We start from the raw sequence: 19400 nt of genomic DNA, 5'->3' as shown, positions 1-19400 counted from the left end.
TTACGGGGTTTTGTCGCTGCATCAGCTGATAGAAATAGCAACATACGGTGTTTTAAAAATGTTTAACTTTTTTATTTTTAAGAATTGCCTTGTAATATTTTGTGAGTAGATGCAGGGTGTCATTCTGATCACAATGATATAAAAATGTCTGTTTGACCCAATTTCGAATATACGGGGTTTTGTCGTTGTACGGCAGTATTGTCTTCTGGCACTTTCCTTCTCACTTCATTTCTTGTTGTTATCAACATAAGTTCCTGCTCCACTCACTTTTCTGAATTACATATACAAGGTTGCCAATTTTCCGTATATTTGCAGAATTCCGTACGTTATAAGCCCTCAGTATGTTTTCCAATCACCTGCTAAACGAAAAAAAAAAAAATAGTAAGGACATAATGTCTTAAATGTCTTTTTAGTGAAGTTCTGCAATCAGGAAGGGGTTGGTCAATGTGTTCGAAATAAAAGTTCAGTAAATTTTTGCCTCCTGAATTGGCAACCCTGCATGATATAGATAGAACGAAGATGACGTCACTCAAGCCTTTGTTATTGTATTTTGCCATCTGCGTTTGTGAGTGATTCTCACTAAACTGTATCAGCCAAACTATAAATGTTCAAGGTTACACACAGTTTTGTGTGTTGGTCCGTTATACTTCCGGATGGCAATGTTATGACCTTCTTAGCCAAGCGCATACTATCTATAGTGAGTTGTTAGAATTTTTTTTTAAAAAGAAAACAAATTGAGAATTCATTTATTAATAATCATGGATTCATCCACACGCTAAAACATCTTGTTTCCATTCCATTCCAGGCGAGTCTAGACTACCACACCAGCGCTATCCTTGCCACAGCTTTGGACACGTTTACAATGCCATACAGAAAGGTGGAAAATCCTTTCAAGATATGTGATATCGCATCTGCTTTCGCTTGCTATGGAAGAAAGGTCAGTTTAAGTGAAGTAGTAGTTTTTCATGCAATTAATTTTTGAATTAAATTTTTATTTTTTTATATAAAGATAAAAATCTTGACTCCATTTCAGTTCTGGATAATATATTTGGTTATAACGTTTTTTAAAATCATAATTGAAATAGATAATTGATGTAATATTTCTTTAAAGAATGACTGTTAAACTATTGCTGTGAGAACGAGTTTCCTTCAATTTCATGTCATGTCTCTTTTAAAATTCAATAATAATGATAATAATAATAATAATATTAATAATAATAATAATAATAATAATAATAATAATAATAATAATAATAATAATAATAAAATAATAATAATAATAATAATAATAGTAATAATATTAATAATAATAATAATAATAATAATAATAATAATAATAATAATAATAATAATAATAATTATAATTATAATAATAATAATAATAATTTAATAATAATAATGATAATAATAATAATTTAATAATAATAATAATAATAATAATTTAATAATAATAATAATAAAAATAATAATAATAATAATAATAAATAAAAATTATAATAATAATGATGATTATGATGAAGATGATAGTAATAATTCTTCTTTTAGAATACTGTTGTGCTTGTTTTCATCTTATCTTTTTTACTTCAGCGACTCGAGTGTGGTTGGAGATTTTTAGTTAGCTTTTTCATCTGCTGCGTTCATTTTAATGTGCGACTATGTGGTCTAGTGGTATGACACCCGCTTTCGGATCGGAAGGTCCTGGGTTCGAGTCTTTGGAAAATGCTCTTTACTCACATTCTCTCACCGTACTCAGGTGTAAAATGAGCACCTGACCGTTAACAGCGTTGTCTGTGTTGCTGTTGGCCAGAGACCCCTTGTAAAGCGCTTTGAGCACATTTAGTGGATATTGCTATATAAAAGCTCTTTTTAAAAAATAAATGCCCATTAATCCTAGGTGACCGCTTTGAATGCCAGTGTCCCTCTACCCATCTCCCATCACACATCCTTTGCTGACTACCTCTTGACCCTCGAAAGTCGTGACCCTTGGACATCCTTGACCCCCCATGTGAAATGTGTCAACTCCCCAACCTTTCAGTCATGTGTTGTGAGGGGCTTGCCTACCAATCATATGACCAGGTTTGTAGTTGATATTTTTAAAAAAAAGTTTTTTCTTCATTCTCAGTCCCAGATTTTCCTTAACTTTCTTCTCCTTACCAACTATAGGAAAATTGTCACATTTGGTACGAAACAACCAACATTTTTCTCATTCTTATTTGTTTTGTACATCACAAATTATTAAAATTTTAAACATTTTTTGTTATACAGTAGAATTACTTTAAACCGAAATTTTTGGGACCTTCTAAACCATTTCGGTTTAAGACATTTTGGTTTAAAGTAAGTTCCCGTGTTGCAATGTTTTTCAAGGGTAGTAACTATTTAAGGAATTTGCTCATTTAATCGTATCATGGGTTTCCCGTTAAATGGAGTTGTTGAATAAATGCCGTCTTCGTAACCATTAATTTTAAAAAATAATTTTTTTTTGTGTTTTAAAAATATTTTTGGGGTTTTCGCTTTCAATTCAAAATTGTTGAAAGAGTTCAGTTCGGGATGCCGTGTAATTTACATATCTCCGTCTTGATCAACTTTTTTTTTCATCGACTTCACATAGTATTTTGATTTTAAACTCAAACGTGTAAGCACAGTGCTTTCTTTTAGACAACTTTTAGTAAAATGCAAAGCTAAAATAAGATTGAAAGTTCTTGTGCGATAATTGATAATGAATGATGCGCAGCTACTCAGAGGTGAAGTGAAATGGAAATGAAAAGGCGTGTCGTCAATGCTAAGCTGTCTACTACACATCCCTCTTTTGTTGAAAAGCCATTTCATTAGGTTCAAAGGCCTAATTAAATAGAACCTCCCCCCTCCCTCCCCCCCTCACACACACATTTAAACAACGAGGTGGAAATGAAATGGCATTTTAATGGTAAGTTGTCTACCCCCCCCCCCCCCCCTCCTTATTGTCGTGTTGAAAATCCAGTCAGTTCCAAAGCATCAACACACGAGCGAGAACATCTCGCTTGCATTATTCTACACCCCAACTCCTCCTCTTTCCTCATTTTTCGCCTGTCAGTCACCCGCTGTCTTCCTTTTCCAGTCTGTGCGATAGTGGTGTTGGCCAAGCCCAAGTGCAGTGATTGAAGTGTTTGCCTCCCCCCCACCCCACCCATCACCCTCACCTTATACTTACACTCTGTTTAATATCGCCGGGCATTATTACGTGTGGCCTCCTTCCCGAATTTTTGAAGAAAAATATAGAGAGAAAAAAGGAAGGTGCTCTCCTCAAGTTGTTTCGGTTTATAGAAAGTCCTGCTTAGAAGTATTTTGGTTCATCATAAGAATTAGTACAAAGATAATGAAGAAACTCGTACAATTTATTAAATTCTTTGCGGTTTAAGGTATTTTTCGGTTTAGCTTCTTTCGGTTTAAAGTAATTTTACTGTAGTTATAAAAATTTTAACACTGCGTTGTGTAGCTCGTTTTGCTGAATAAATTATGTTATAGCATGGACTTACTACTTTTGTATTTACGTGAAAAAAAGTTTTTGTTTGTGTTGGTTGGGTTTTAAGTAAGTAGTCGTTCAGAGCCATAAGGCCCATGAAGCCGGAGTTATCCCGGTTTCTATAGCGTGAAATGGACAATAGCAATTGCTTGTTATCCTTTGGATAGGAGACTAGTCTATTGCAAAGTACTTTCTGCCAAGTCAAATAGACTCAGCTACCCATTCACTGCTGGGTGGACAGGGGGGTCAGAAAAATAAATCTCAACTGCACTCTGGATCGATCTTGGTCCCTTTGCGTGTAAAGCAAGTGCTCTACCAACTGAACTACTGGGACTCCCGGTTGGGTTTTAAATTCCCGGAAAAATCTTTAAAATGGGCGGTAAGAAGAGAATTAAAATAAATATTACAAATCTATTTCATTTTGGCCAATGCCAGAAAATGTCACATTATAATGCCATCTGGCTTAGTGTCAATAAAAGACTTTGGAATAAGGCCATGTCTCAATAAAAAAACTATGAACACTTGTTGAACAATGTAGGAATATCGCTCACCACCAAATATGAAAACAAAATCAGTGCTGTTCAAAACAAAGAGGTTAGAGTCTTTGTTTTTCTGATGAGACACTGGAAGCTTTGCTTGGCGACATTCTTGAAATGGTTGATCTGACGGTGGTTGGTGGAATTTTTAAAAAAAATTTACCTTGATTAAAATTTGCAATTTACAGGGATTAATTTTGATATTCGATTCATTGGGATGAGACCACCCAATTCCTATATATAACTACATTTTTAAATCTAATAAATCAATCTTGATAACTATTACTAATGAAGCAAAAGCTAAAGATGCTATTTTAGCAGATTTTTAGATAATACACTTTTTTAGCTTTTACAGAAAGGCTGGCTATCCAAATTTTTTCATTTAAAAAATTTTAGTTTTAAAGAAAGGCAGGCTTCTAATAGTTCTCTTAGAAATCGCAAAAGAAATATACATGCAAAAAGCTTACATAATTGTGTGGCTATGTGGTCTTGTGGTATGACACTCGATTTTGGATCGGAAGGTCCTGGGTTCGAGCCTCGCTCGGCGCATAGTTGAGTCCTTGGAGAAGACTCTTTACTCACATTCTCTCACCGTACGTACTCAGGTGTAAAGTGAGTACCTGGCCGTTAACAGCGATGTCTCTGTCGGAAAAAATTGTAATATCGCCTAACAGGCGTCATACCCCGTCCTACATGTTAAATGTTGCTGTTGACCAGGGACCCCTTGTAAAGCGCTTTGAGTACGTTAGTGGATATTGCGCTATATAAAAGCTCATTTTAAATTATTATTATTTTTTATTTTTTCAAAGTACTTTACAAGGGTTCGCTATCCAACAGCAACAAGTAACATGTATGATGAGACATCAGACCTGTAAGGCATTATTACAGTCTTTTGGTGGGATAGAGACAACACTGTTATAGGCAGGTACTCATTTTACACCTGAGTAACACGAGAGAATGTGAGTATAGAGCCTTTTTCAAGGTCTTAACTTTGCGAAAACCTGGGACCTACAGGCCTAGTGGCAAGTTTCATACAGTGATGCCAAAACTCCGGTTTCACCTGAAAAAGATTCAGACTGGAGCAAAAAATTCCGGTTTATTGGCAACTTCCATCAAATTCTGGTGAGGTTAAATTGTTACAAGGATACCCCCCCCCCCCCCCCTTCCAGTCACTACTACTACAACCACCATCACCACATCATCACTACCGCTACTAATACAACCACCACCACGTACCACATCATCTTCATTACCACTACTACTACAACCACCACCACCGTATCATCATCACTGCCACTACTACTACTACTACAACCACCACCACCGCATCATCATCACCACTGCTACTACTTCAACCACAGCCACCACCACATCATTTTCATTACCACTACTACTATAACCACCACCACCACGTCATCATCACTACTACTACATACAACCATCATTATCAGTGCCATTACCACCACATCATCATCACTACTACTACAACCATAATTATCACTACCATTACCACCACATCATCATCACTACTACTACTATCACTACCATTACCACCACATCATCATCACTACTACTACTTCAACCATCATTATCAGTGCCATTACCACCACATCATCATTACTACCACTACTATCAGGGTTCCCGCGGCCTCCTTCAATTCAAGGACTTCTTGACAACTCCTTGATTTTGATGCTGCTGAGAGAAACTCCTAGAAAACTCCTTGAAATTCATTTTAGGAGAAAACTCCTTGAAAATTCCTCCTCCTCCTCATCATCATCATTATCATCACCATTAGTACTACCACCATTACAACAACCACTTCATCGTCACTACCACCACAACTTCAACCTCATCACCATCCCTACTACAACCACCATCACATCACCATCTCTACACCACAACAACAGCCAGCAGCACATCACCGTCACTACACGCTTACTACTCTACTACTACACTACACTACTACTATACTACTACACTACTACTACTACTACTACACTATACTATCTACATACTACTACTACTACTACTACTACTACTACTACTATACTACTACTATACTACTACTACTACTACTACTACTACTACTACTACTCTATACTACTACTAACTACTACTACTACTCAACACACTACTACTACTACTACTACTACTACTACTACTACTACACTACAACACACTACAAAACTAACTCACTACTACTACTACTACTAACTACTAACTACTACTACTACTACTACTACTATACTACTACTCTACTACAAATACACTACACTACCATCATCATCATCTTCATCCCTACCACTACTACTACTAAAACAACCACCACATCACCATCCCTACCACCACAATTACAACAACCACAACATCATCCATGCCACCACAACCACCATTACATCACCACAAAAACACACACATACACGCACACACCCACCCACGCAAATCAATAATTACGCTCTTTGGATTAATTTTCATGTTCGCCTTCGCCAATAATAGCTCATCACAAATACTTTGACCTCAAACTATAGCCTCGTTAGTTTTTTAATGTCATGTTTCTCTACTTATCACTACATGCACTTTAAGCAAACACACACACACACACATCCTACAACCACCACCACCACCACCACATCTTCACTACCACTACTACACTTCAACCACCACCACTACATCATTATCATTACCACTACTACTACAACAACCCACACCACATCATCACTACTACTACAACCACTGCCACTACTACAACTACAACCACCACCACCACCAGATCATCATCACTACCACTACTACTACAACAGCCATTATCATATCGTCATCATCACTACTACTACTACTATTACTACTACTACTACTACTACTACTACTACTACTACTACTACTACTACTACTACTACTACAACCAACACCACATCCTCACTACCACCATTACCACAATCACATACCATTAGGTTTTGGAGCTTTACTTCATTTGAAATAAGGAAATTTTGGGATTGTATTTGGCAATATGATTATATATCATAATATAGTTCTAATCAGTTATCTATTTAGATCTATACAATATTTAAATACAATACCAAATATCATCCCAATTCCCTTTTTTGTGTGCGGAATTCCTCTTTCGGCATTGACATTCTTCTGAGTTTGTCTGAAATTTCTGTGAGTCAAATTGAAAGTTGGCGTCTCTGTGTCATATCATAATATTAAATTCAACCTGTCATGATAATCTGTGTGAAACTTTATCATAGATGTAGATTTAAAAAACAATTATTTACTTCTTATAAATCATGATATATTGAAAGACACAGCTGTAACTTTTTATTTTCTTCAGTGTCAAAATTTCTATTAATCTTTTTTTTTTTTTTTCATGTCTCTCTCTCTCTCCCCACCCCCCCTTTCATTTATCAGCTTTCACCAATCTTCCAATCTTTCCAACCAACTTGCGGCTTGCTCCAGTGTGGATGATGTTCTCAGACTGTATCTAACAGAGACCTATCCTGGATCCATGAAGTAAGGATGTCATTCCTCTGTTCCAATCCCCTCCCCCCCCCCCTCCCCTTCTTTCCTCTACTACTGCTGTTACTTATCACTGTGTCTCCAATAAGTTTTGGGACTAGCATTTTACTTTATTCACTTAAATCTAGAAATGCCTAAACTGACTTATGGCAACAGGATACGAAAATTATGATTCAAATTGTATGTGTGCATTTTAGTTTTAGCAGAATAAGTGATGCTTAGAAAATGTTGGCATTTATTTGTGATATGTTTGGCATTTTTTGCCAAATTAATGTAGCAAGCCTGGTGGTGAAAACCGTTTCATTCTCACTCGTTCCTTTCAGTGTCGTCTACAACTTTTATCTCGCTTGTACTCCCACAAATTACTCACATTCACCAAGAACTAGAAATCTAAGTAGACAAAATACACCTGTAGTAAGGCACAACCAGGCATTTTATTGATGCTATGCACTTAGGTAAGATACTCACAACATCCACCAGTCAGATATAACGTACCGACACACAAAACTGTAACCGTAAACATTTATAATCTGATTGATAGAATTTAATGAGTACTAATAATTGAAATGGCTGTCTAAAAACAAAAAAAAATTAGCTGAGAGACATCAAATTTGTTCCATCCCGATTAGACTGGTGTCATTTATTGACATTGACATGACAAAAAAAATACACATGCCTTCGTTAATTCAACAAATGCTTCTATAATTTGACTTTCTCAGAGAGCTAGATGTCTTTGGGTGAGCAAAATTTGAATTCTGAAATATCTTCATACTCTTTTTTTTTAAAGGGATGTAAAATTCTACTATTTTACTTTCGTCCTCCCCGAGTTGTCGTTTTTTTCTTCTTCGTTTTGTTTTGTAAACTTGTGGGTGTTTTTTTGTTTTTTTTTCTTGTTTGTTGTAATATTTTATTAATCACAAAGTACTTTCTACCCTTATTATATTATTATATTATTATTATTATTATTATTATTATTATTATTATTATTATTATTATTATTATTATTATTATTATTATTATTATTATTATTATTATTATTATTAATATTACTACTACTACTACTACTACTACTACTACTACTACTACTACTACTACTACTACTACTACTACTACTACTACTACTACTACTACTGCTACTAATACTTCTACTACTACTACTACTACTACTACTACTACTACTACTACTACTACTACTACTGCTACTAATACTTCTACTACTACTACAACCATTATTATTATTATTATTATTATTATTATTATTATTAATATTACTACTACTACTACTACTACTACTACTACTACTACTACTACTACTACTACTACTACTACTACTACTACTACTACTACTGCTACTAATACTTCTACTACTACTACAACCAATACTACTATTACTACTACTACTACTACAAACAATACTTTATTACTACTACTACTACTATTACTACCACTACTACTACTACTACTACTACTACTACTACTACTACTACTACTACTACTACTACTACAACCAATACTACTATTACTACTACTACTACTACTACTACTACTACTACTACTACTACTACTATTACTACTACTACTACTACTACTACTACTACAAACAATACTTTATTACTACTACTACTACTACTACTACTACTACTACTACTACTACTACTACTACTACTACTACTACTACTACTACTAACAACAACTGTTTAAAAAAATCTGATTTGCAGCGCGGGATGTGTAATGAGGGATGCCGTTCAACTGGACACATCTTTCCCTCACATATTCAAACCCAGCATTGGGCAGGATGGGTTAGTCAGTTCTGTCGAACGATCACCTTTTTCTGGTAAGTTAAATGATCCTTTTAAGATCTCATAAAAATTGAAATTTTTTTGGTTTTTAAATGTTTTTTTTTAAATTTTAACATCTATTTTAGAAAATATAACATCAAACAATCTCATGAGTTTATCTTTTACTCTGGAAAGTACATCCAATAATATACTATAACAGCACCACATTATCATCATTGCTGCAACCTATTCTAGAACATCATCATCATCATCATCATGACAATCATCTAGAGCATCATCATCATCATCATCATCATGACAATCATCTAGAGCATCATCATCATCATCATCATCATCATGACAGTCATCTAGAGCATCATCATCATCATCATCATCATGACAATCATCTAGAGCATCATCATCATCATCATCATCATCATCATGACAATCATCTAGAGCATCATCATCATCATCATCATGACAATCATCTAGAGCATCATCATCATCATCATCATCATCATCATCATCATGACAATCATCTAGAGCATCATCATCATCATCATTATCATCATGACAACTACTGGCTATGTGGTCTTGTGGTATGACACTTGCTTTCGGATCGGAAGGTCCTGGGTTTGAGCCTCAATCAGCGCATAGTTGAGTCCTTGGAAAGGCCCTTTACTCACATTCTCTCACCATACTCGGGGTGTTAAATGAGTACCTGGCCATTAACAGCGTTGTCTCTGTCCGAAAAAATTGTAACATCGCCTAACATCGTCCTAAATGTTAACTGTTGCTGTTGGCCAGGGTCCCATTGTAAAGCGCTTTGAGCACATTTAGTGGATTTTGCCCTATATAAAAGCTTAATTTAGTTTTTGGCTACCAATAAAATAGATTCACTGTCAGCACCATCAACTTTAGCCCTGATCTTGATGATTATAGTTAATTAGGGCATCATCAACAATAAAATCATGACTAAATCATCATCCATGCCGCCATCAGTCAATGTTATTATAGATTTCACACTTTTTCCTCAAATTTAATATCTACTTTCCCCACAAGCCACCTCTTTTCCTTTTTCTCTCTTCTTCCCTCCCTCTCTCTCTATCTCTCCCTCTCTCTCTATTTCCCTCTCTCTTTCTCTCTCTCTCTCTCTCTCTCTCTCTCTCTCTCTCTCTCTCTCTCTCTCTCTCTCTCTCTCTCTCTATCTATCTATCTATCCCTCTCTATCTCTCTGTGTGGAGTTGACACCTCTCTTCACATTTGTATTCTCAAATTTTTTTTCTCTCACACTCTCTCTCGCTCTTTCCCTCTCACTCTCTCTCCTTAGGTGTTGAGAGCGTACCAATGATGACATCCCTCCAATCTGGTACAGACATCCACAGTTACGTGGACACACTGTGCGAAAGTGCCAAGCGCCTGACGATCACTAAACATCAACATTTCATGGAGGCCGGGCTGGACCCTGACGACTATGCAGAAACTCTTCAAGACTTAAGGGATCTCAGCGAATGTTATAGTGCATCATGACACAAACGATATCAATTAAAGATCAGGTTGGGAGTCCCAGCAGCTCGATTTGATTGGTGGAACCTTCGACTCGCATATATGGCACTCTTAATTTCACAATTGGCTGTGTTTGAATCTGTACTGATTCAATTCATTCTACCCTCGAATCCTCTGAGTTTTCCAGTCCAGCATGCTAGTTCCGACAGAGAGCACTTTGTTACTACCCAGAATCCAGTCCAAGGTAGCAAGAAATTCTCCCTGTTTATTTGAGGCTGATAAAGATTTTTATTAAAACTGGTTAGTTACCAGGAATTCTGTAACTAAAATAAAACCCAGTTGCCAAGCCTCTTTGGCAAAATGAATTAAAGGTTTTTTTTGTGTCTGAGAATATCAGACTTTGTTCTTTTATGAAATGAGCTTCCAGTCAAGTTTTAAACAATTATTGAAGATATGTAGATTTGACTGCTTTGAAACATGTGGTTAAAAAGCTCATTTGTCCTTTGTATACCCCAACCACGGTCATGATTTGTGAATGTATTTTCATTCTCTTATATTAGTTATCATTATCAAAGTGCTGAGATTGGGGATTTCATTTATCGGCCCTTTTTGATGTTATCATTGATTTTAAGTCGCTCATTCAAGCAACATTATCAGCAGAGCACACGTATGCATATTGAAATGCTTCTTATTGACAGTGGGGTTTTTTGGGGGTTTTTTCTTGTTCTTTCCTGAATACATTGTCCAATCAGCGGTGGGGTTTTTTTTCAAAAATCATTTTGCATATGTATATATCAGGGATGCAAAATGATTTTAAAAAAAAAAAAAAACCCACTGCTGATTGGAAAATGTATTCAGGAAAGAACATCCTTTCTTTAAAAAATATAGCATTGTGGAGAACATTGTGCTTATTTGAGTCAATAAAAAAATTGATACGGTGCACAACTCTACTGAAAGATTTGAAAATTAGAAATGTATTTTTTACAGATAGATAAACAGATAACTTGATTTCCTTTTATAATTTAAAGTCAGTTTGAATGTTCGTTGAGTCACACAGATATCATGAAATACGTACCGACGACACTAAACAGTCCCAAAATCAACCAATTTCGTCACTGTAAAAAGTTGTCAGTTTGCGTCATCTATTTATGACATCAAGGATTATTATTACTTCCGTTGTGTTGTTGATTTAGCGGTGATCAGTGTTGTTATATAGTAGTATGTTGCGTGTATGTTTATGTGTGTGTGTGTGTGTGGGTTTGTGTGTGTGGTGTATACATGTGTGTGTGTGTTGGCATTTTTCAGCAAATCGTGGCATTCATGGTGATATTATTCACTTGATCACATGAAGGTATTTCAGTCGTCATTTTGATTCTTTTTTTTACTATTAGGATTAGCTCGGGATCGAAGGATTTTTTTTCTATTAGGGTTAGTCATAAATCTTAGTAAAGGTGCTAGGGTGTTTGTTTTTCCATAAGTTAAGTAAAGGGGAGACATTCCGAAAGTTCCTACATCCCCAGTATTCTTTAAATTTGTATTTTCACCTTTGATCTTTTGTCAGGCATTTATATATTCAATTTGTCATGATTTTTTCTATTAGGGTTAGCTCGAGATCGGATGATTTTTTTTTCCTATTAGGGTTAGTCGTAAGTCTTATTAAAGTGCTAGGATGTTTGTTTTTCCTATTAGGGTTAATTAAAGGTACTAGGTTTAATTTTTTCTTGGGGTTAGTTGAGGGAATATATTATTAAATATATTATTGGGCCACACAGAAAAATCAAACGAAGATATACCAAATTACACAGACAACGTTGTTTACCAATCTGCCCTCATTAAATGATGGTGAGTACAGTATCGAATGAAATAGTTCTTTCCCCGCGAAATTGCGGGCTTTTTACTAGTATATATATATATATTGTATACTAACAATAAAAATAATTTCTGATTGGTCATGTTAATTTTTTTAAAGGTATGAATTGGTTTTCGTTAGTATGTCTTTTCACATGTTTTGTATGTGTGTGTGTGTGTGTTTGTGTGTCAGTGTGTTTGTGTGTCAGTGTGAATGTAAGTTTGGATTGGAGAGTGAGAGAGAAAGTGGAGATACAAAGGGAGGGAGTGTTTGTGTGTGTGTGTGTGTGTGAGTGAGAGAGAGAGGGAGAGATAGAGAGAGAGAGAGAAGTTGGCATAGTAAAGTTTTTGTTCAGAATTATGTAATAAAACTCAGTAAGACTCGTGTGTCATTGTTTTATGAATAAATCGCTTTATAATAATTGTTGAATAAAACATATAAATTAATTTTAAGAATGCATTCTTTGTTCGCTTTTCTGTTTGTTCGTTTTTTGTTTTTTTAAATCACGTTCTTAGATTGAGAGAATGCGGTTGTGTCTCATAATGTTAGTTTCCTTATCTTTTGTCTTGCTGATAATGACCACATACACAAGACTGTCAAACACTAACAAAGCAAGTGTTTTGCATTCAGGCCAGTTTTCATTATTATTAATTTTTTAACTTCAAATCTTGATGAATTATTAAAATTTCCCCCCAAATTTGACAGTGGATGGGTTTTTTTGGCAGCAAATCACGTGTCTTCTTTCCCCTTATTTCTATTTACTGAGGTGCTTTCTGTCTTTGCCTTGGAATGATATTATTCGGTCTTGTCCTTTCCCTGGTCGGAGACCTTGGCCGGGTGGACAACAGTCAAATCTAATATATAGTGTAAGTTTTGGGAGATGATTTATTTTCCCTTATATATAATTTGTCTTTTATTATGTGATATATATATATATATATATATATATATATATATATATATATATATATATATATATATATATATATATATATATATATATATATATATATACATATATATATATATATATATATATATATATATATCTTGTACATGGCCGTTATCAGCTTTGTCTCTCGATCGGAAAAACTGGGTGGGGTTCCTGGCCTCCCATATTGGGCAGGGAGGCACTTACTGATGATGATGATGATGATGATGATGATGATAATAATAATAATAATAATTATGAAGAACACTCATTACATAAGCAATGCATGCTTCCCAAACTTTATCATCTCTCTCTCTCTCTCTCTCTCTCTCTCTCTCTCTCTCTCTCTCTCTCTCTCTCTCTCTATCTATCTCTCTATCTCTCTCTCTCACTCTCTCTCTCTCTCTCTCCCTATCTCTGTTTGTGTGTGTGTGTGTGTTTGAGAGAGAGAGAGAGAGTCTCCCTCTCCCCCTTTTCTCTCTATCTATTTATCTATCTAAGGCGATTGCCATACCACTAGACCACAGAGTTTCATGCAAATACTTTCACATCAGTCTGTCACGATTTTCCATGTTTATCTAATACGGTTTCTAACTTTGCTATAATCACGGCTTTCTCACTTCCTGATGGTCCAGGACCCGACTCTGTCCAAGTGATGCGGGTAGTCACTAGTCAGGGATGCGGTGTGATGGCTTACCTGCGTTTGGCAATGGAAGACCTTGATTTCACTCCGGTGCCTGAGTCGAGAGAGGTGGTCCTTGATTCTCGCTGGACTCTTGTACTTGTGACACGAAACACCACCATTTCTTGTCAACGGGTGGTCATCGTTTCTTCCTTTTCCAAACGTTGACATATACAGATAAATATCAAAAAGATGAAAATAGTCAATGAATTAATTTGAAATTTATATTTCGGCCTTTATCCAGTTTTGATAATACGTAATTATTTATAATATTTTATATTTTAGAATCAGCTTTTGATATTGAAAGAAATATGGAACAAAATATATGATTAAAGCATACCAAATAATTATTTATACTCTTGGCATAAACTAATTACTACAACAACTTATACAACGATTATGGAAAGATCTCATCTGCAGTCGAAGCTTACCTAAAAGTTCTGGAATCAGATTTATTGGAGAAAAAATTCAAAATATTTTGTTTCCATACTGCGACTATTTGGTCTAGCCATATTACATATCACTTTCAGATCGGAAGATCTGAGTTCAAAAGCTCGTTTTTATAATAATAATAATAATAATTATAAAGATAATATTAATAATAATAGTAATAATAATAATAATAACAATAATAATAATAATAATACTGTGTCTTCTATCCACCTATATCTGTTTTCCAACTTGATTTCTGTCTTTGTCTTGGAATGAGATTACTTGGTTTTGTCCTGGCCCTGGCTGAGAGGGTAACAGTCAAATGTATAGTTAATTTTGGGAGATGATATTTTTTTCCTTGAAAATCATCTCTTGTTATGCACTGTATTATGTTTTGTTTATGTATTATATATGATTTGTAAACATTTGAGTGTGTTCCTCTTAGTGGGGACCTGTGCTTTCGTCTGGATGAGACTTTTAGGTGATCTCAAACTAAGTACTTTGATCGTGTGCTCTTGGAATCTACAACTGTTTCCTATTTGAACCAATTCCCCTTTTGTCTTCCCTTTTCTTGGGTGCTTTAATTGTAATTCTAGAACTTTTTACTGACCTTAATATGTTGGAAGCGCCGTAAAACCCTTAAAATCAAAACAAACTCTCGGGGGAAAAAAAATTGTAATATCGCCTAACAGGCATCATGTCTCGTTTTACATGTTACGTGTTGCTGTTGGTCAGGGACCATTTGTAAAGCGCTTTGAGCACGTTTCGTGTATATTGCGCTATATAAAAGCAAAAAAATTTTCTTCTATCCTTTTATTTGTATTTTCTGTGCTGCTTTCTGTCTTTGTCTTAGAATGATATTACTTGGTCTTGTCCTTTCCCTGGCAGGGGACCTTGGTTGTGAGGTAAGCAGTCAAATGTATTAAACTTGAGCTTTTATATAGCGCAATATCCACTAAACGTGCTCAAAGCGCTTTACAAGGGGTCCCTGACCAACAGCAACACGTAAAACATGTAGAACGAGACATGAAGCCTGTTAGGCGATATTACATTTTTTTCCCGACAGAGGCAACACTGTTAACGGCCATTACTCATTTTACACCTGAGTACGGTGAGAGAATGTGAGTAAAGAGCCTTTTCCAAGTACTCAACTATGCGCCGAGCGAGGCTCGAACCCAGGACCTTCCGATCAGAAAGCGAGTGTCATACCACTTGACCACATAACCATTAGTTTTGGCAGATGATATATTTTTTCCTTGTTTGATCATCCATCTGTTACTTACTGATTGTTATCTTTTTTGTTTGCATTGTTTTTTGATGAGACGCGTGAGTGATCTCAGTCTAATTGGATTCAACAGTCTGATGTCACGTTCGCCCAGCAACGAGCAGCTTGGTTCTAAACAAAGAAAATCGGTACTTTTTATTCTTCATACTGGCTAGAAATTTTTCACATGTCATGTGATCATAATGTATTAAAGTTGAAACATGATTAGATTTATAATGTTTTTCTCTTCTGGATACACTTTTATGCTTGTCGGAGAAATATTTCATAAGGGCGTCCGCCATTGTTCCGATAGATTAGAACAGTTACCAAGTTACTATACGTCATTACAAGGAAAGTAACGTCACGATTGTTGAAGCCTATTACATTGTTGATATGCCCTTGGAATCTACATATATGTTCCCTATTTAATACAATTCCCCTCTGGCTTACATTTTCTGGGTGCTTTAACTGTAATTCTAGATTTTTATTTTCGGTCCCATTTTTTTTTCTTTTTTTTTTTCTTTTACTGGCGCTGATATGACCTAAACGTGTCGCAAGCGCCGTAACACCTTTAAAAAAAAGAATTGACAAAACTTGTTAAACCTTGAGGTCTCCTACTGTCTCTGTTACCCCCTTGTTTCTCTGTTGTCATTCTTCATTTTCATGTGGCTTTTTTTGTGTACTTACTCTGGACTGAATGAGAGACCATAATTGATTTTTGCGATGGCTCTGTCTAGGCCTTTTTTATTTTATTTTTTTTTGCTAAACGGGAGACAGCATTCTGTGGGCGGGGAGGTCACTTGCATTGAGAAAAGAGAAAATATTGCAATATTGTTTTACTGGTAATGTCCTGGTGACCCCGGTCAGGAAAAGTGTATTCAAACAAAATACATTTTGTTTTCATTCTTTCATTGTTTTGTTTTTATAAATTATAAATTTATAAACAAAACAAGCAAAATCACGTATAAAAAGAGATTAAAAACGTTATGAGCAGCACGCCTGTACTCTGACACCGCCCCCGCACGTAATAATGTCATGGTGACCCAGACAAGGAAATTATAAAATTTGTAGACAATACAAGCAGATCCAACACCAAAAGAACAAACAAGACACGAGATATGGTGGTTGTATTAGTGATGGCGATGATAATGATTATGTTATGCCGTGGTGGTGGATGTGGTAGACAAATGTATGGATAGACAAACAGTAGAAAGAGAGACAGACCTATTAATGGATAAATAGATATGTAGATAGATAGATAGCTAGATAGATGAAAAGGAGAGAGGGACAACAAGAGAGAGAGAGAGAGAGAGAGATGTTCGTTTTGTCGTGCTTTCTTTGTATACTGAAAGAGGGGGGGGGGGGGTCTTTTAGACAATCAACATTGTGGACGCTAAGAAAAACTTGAGAAATTCAATAATACAGTTTTCATTTAAGTCATTGCACAATAAGCCCAAATCCCTCCTCCTCAAGTTGTCATCTGACTCAAAATGGAAACAATGCAATGAATAATTTGACCAGCCCATTTCTTTAATTGCAATCTCATTGGTCAATATGTTTCCAGTTGATTGACTATGACTTACTTTGAAACAAATGAATGCTTTCTTAAACTAGCCCTACAATTCTTTGCTCCGCCTCCATCCCTTTCTTCATGTCTACCTCAATCTATCCGTCTCCCTTTTGTTTCTTTCACACATACAAGCACAACACACACACACACACACACACACACACACACACACAAACACACACACAAACAGTTATACAGTCAGGCTTCAATCTTTACTCTATTTCCCTCCCGCCCTCATAATGCACAAGTAGTCTCTCTCTCTCTCTCTCGCTCATCTCTCTCTCTCTCTCTCTCTCTCTCTCTCTCTCTTTCTCTCTCTCTATTTCTCTCTCTCTCTCTCTCTCTCTCTTTCTCTCCCTCTCTCTCTCTATTTCTCTCTCTCTCTCTCTCTCTCTCTCACCCTCTCACATGTGTGTGTGTGTGTGTGTATTTTACTCTCTCATTCTTTCTGTTCCTCTCTCATCCTGTTTCTTGATATTTCTTTCCCTGCCCACCCGGCTTCACATAGTATCAAAACTTTACTTTGAAATTATAAACCCTTCTCTAACTTTTGGCATTTTGAAATCGTACTTCCTCTAATAAGTAAGACAAAAATGTCACATTAATAATTCTTATTTCATTGATTCTTCATTTAAATATCAAAAATTCTTCAAACAGTGAGCAATGTCATAAAATTGTCGGCATTCTTTTTTTTGGTGTGTTTTATTTATTTTAAGGACATTTTACATAATAATGAATAACTACAAAAGTAATGATTGGATTATTTCAAACATTTGTATTCGTGCCGAATTCAGTGATGCTAAAACTCCGGTTTCTCGTGAAAAAAATCCGGTCTGGAGCAAAAAAATTCGGGTTACGGGTAACTTCCGTCAAATTCCGGTGAGATTAAAATGTTCCAAGGATACCCCCCGCCCCTTTCCAGTCACTACTAATATAACCACCACCACCATATCATCTTCATTACCACTACTACTACAACCACCACTACCACATCATCATCATCATCATCATCATCATCATCATCACCACCACTGCTCCTACTACAACCACAACCACCATCACCACCACATCATCATCACTAATACTACAACCATCTCTACCACTACTACTACCACCACAACCACATCATCATCATCATCACTACCACTACAACTACAACCACCACCACCACATTCATCATTACCACTACAGCAATAACCATCACCACCACATCATCATCACTACCACTACTACTACAACCACCACCATCACTACCACTATTTCTACAACCACCACCACCAATCTATCATCACTACCACTACTACTACAACCACCACCATCACCACATCATCATCACTACCTCTCCTACTTCAAACACCACCATCACCACATCATCACCACTACCTCTCCTACTACAACAACCACCACATCATCATCATCATCACTATTGCCAGTACTTCAACTACAACCACCACCACCACCACATCATCATCACTACTACTACAACCATCACTACCACTACAACTACAACCACATCACATTCCCTACCACCACTACTACAAGCACCACATCACCATCCCTACCACCATACTACAACGATCACCACATCACCATCCCTACCACCACTATTACAACAACTACCACATCACCATCTATGCCACCACAACTACAACCACCATTACATCATCATCTCAACCACCACCACCATATCACCATCCCTGCAAATACTATTACAACCACCACAACGCCACCCCTATCACCACCAATACTACTGCAACCAGTGCTGCAAACGCCGTAAAAACCCTTCAAACAAATTTAGCTCAAATCTCTCTCTCTCTCTCTCTCTCTCTCTCTCTCT

General features: G+C 36.0%; 1 protein-coding gene across 2 annotated transcripts in view; it reads left to right on the top strand.

Moving 5' to 3' along the window:
* Positions 1–19400, top strand: part of LOC144957521 (protein misato homolog 1-like) — a 158717-nt gene that overhangs the window by 15420 nt on the left and 123897 nt on the right. The window contains exons 10-14 of one of the 2 annotated variants that reach the window (XM_078888851.1): positions 806–937; positions 1895–2076; positions 7444–7545; positions 9270–9385; positions 10660–13141. In XM_078888851.1, coding sequence (XP_078744977.1) covers positions 806–937; positions 1895–2076; positions 7444–7545; positions 9270–9385; positions 10660–10859 — 732 coding nt within the window. In that variant the 3' untranslated portion in view covers positions 10860–13141. Of the gene's footprint in view, positions 1–805; positions 938–1894; positions 2077–7443; positions 7546–9269; positions 9386–10659; positions 13142–19400 lie in introns of those variants that run through there. The other variant, XM_078888852.1, reaches the window with a different exon arrangement.

This window comes from Berghia stephanieae, chromosome 12, assembly GCF_034508935.2.
Source record: "Berghia stephanieae isolate SIO BIC M18660-M18661 chromosome 12, UCSD_Bste_1.3, whole genome shotgun sequence".
In the NCBI taxonomy this organism is placed as follows: Eukaryota; Metazoa; Mollusca; class Gastropoda; order Nudibranchia; family Aeolidiidae; genus Berghia; species Berghia stephanieae.
Note: the sequence above shows the minus strand (reverse complement) of the source record. Positions and strands in the feature narration are given on the sequence as shown.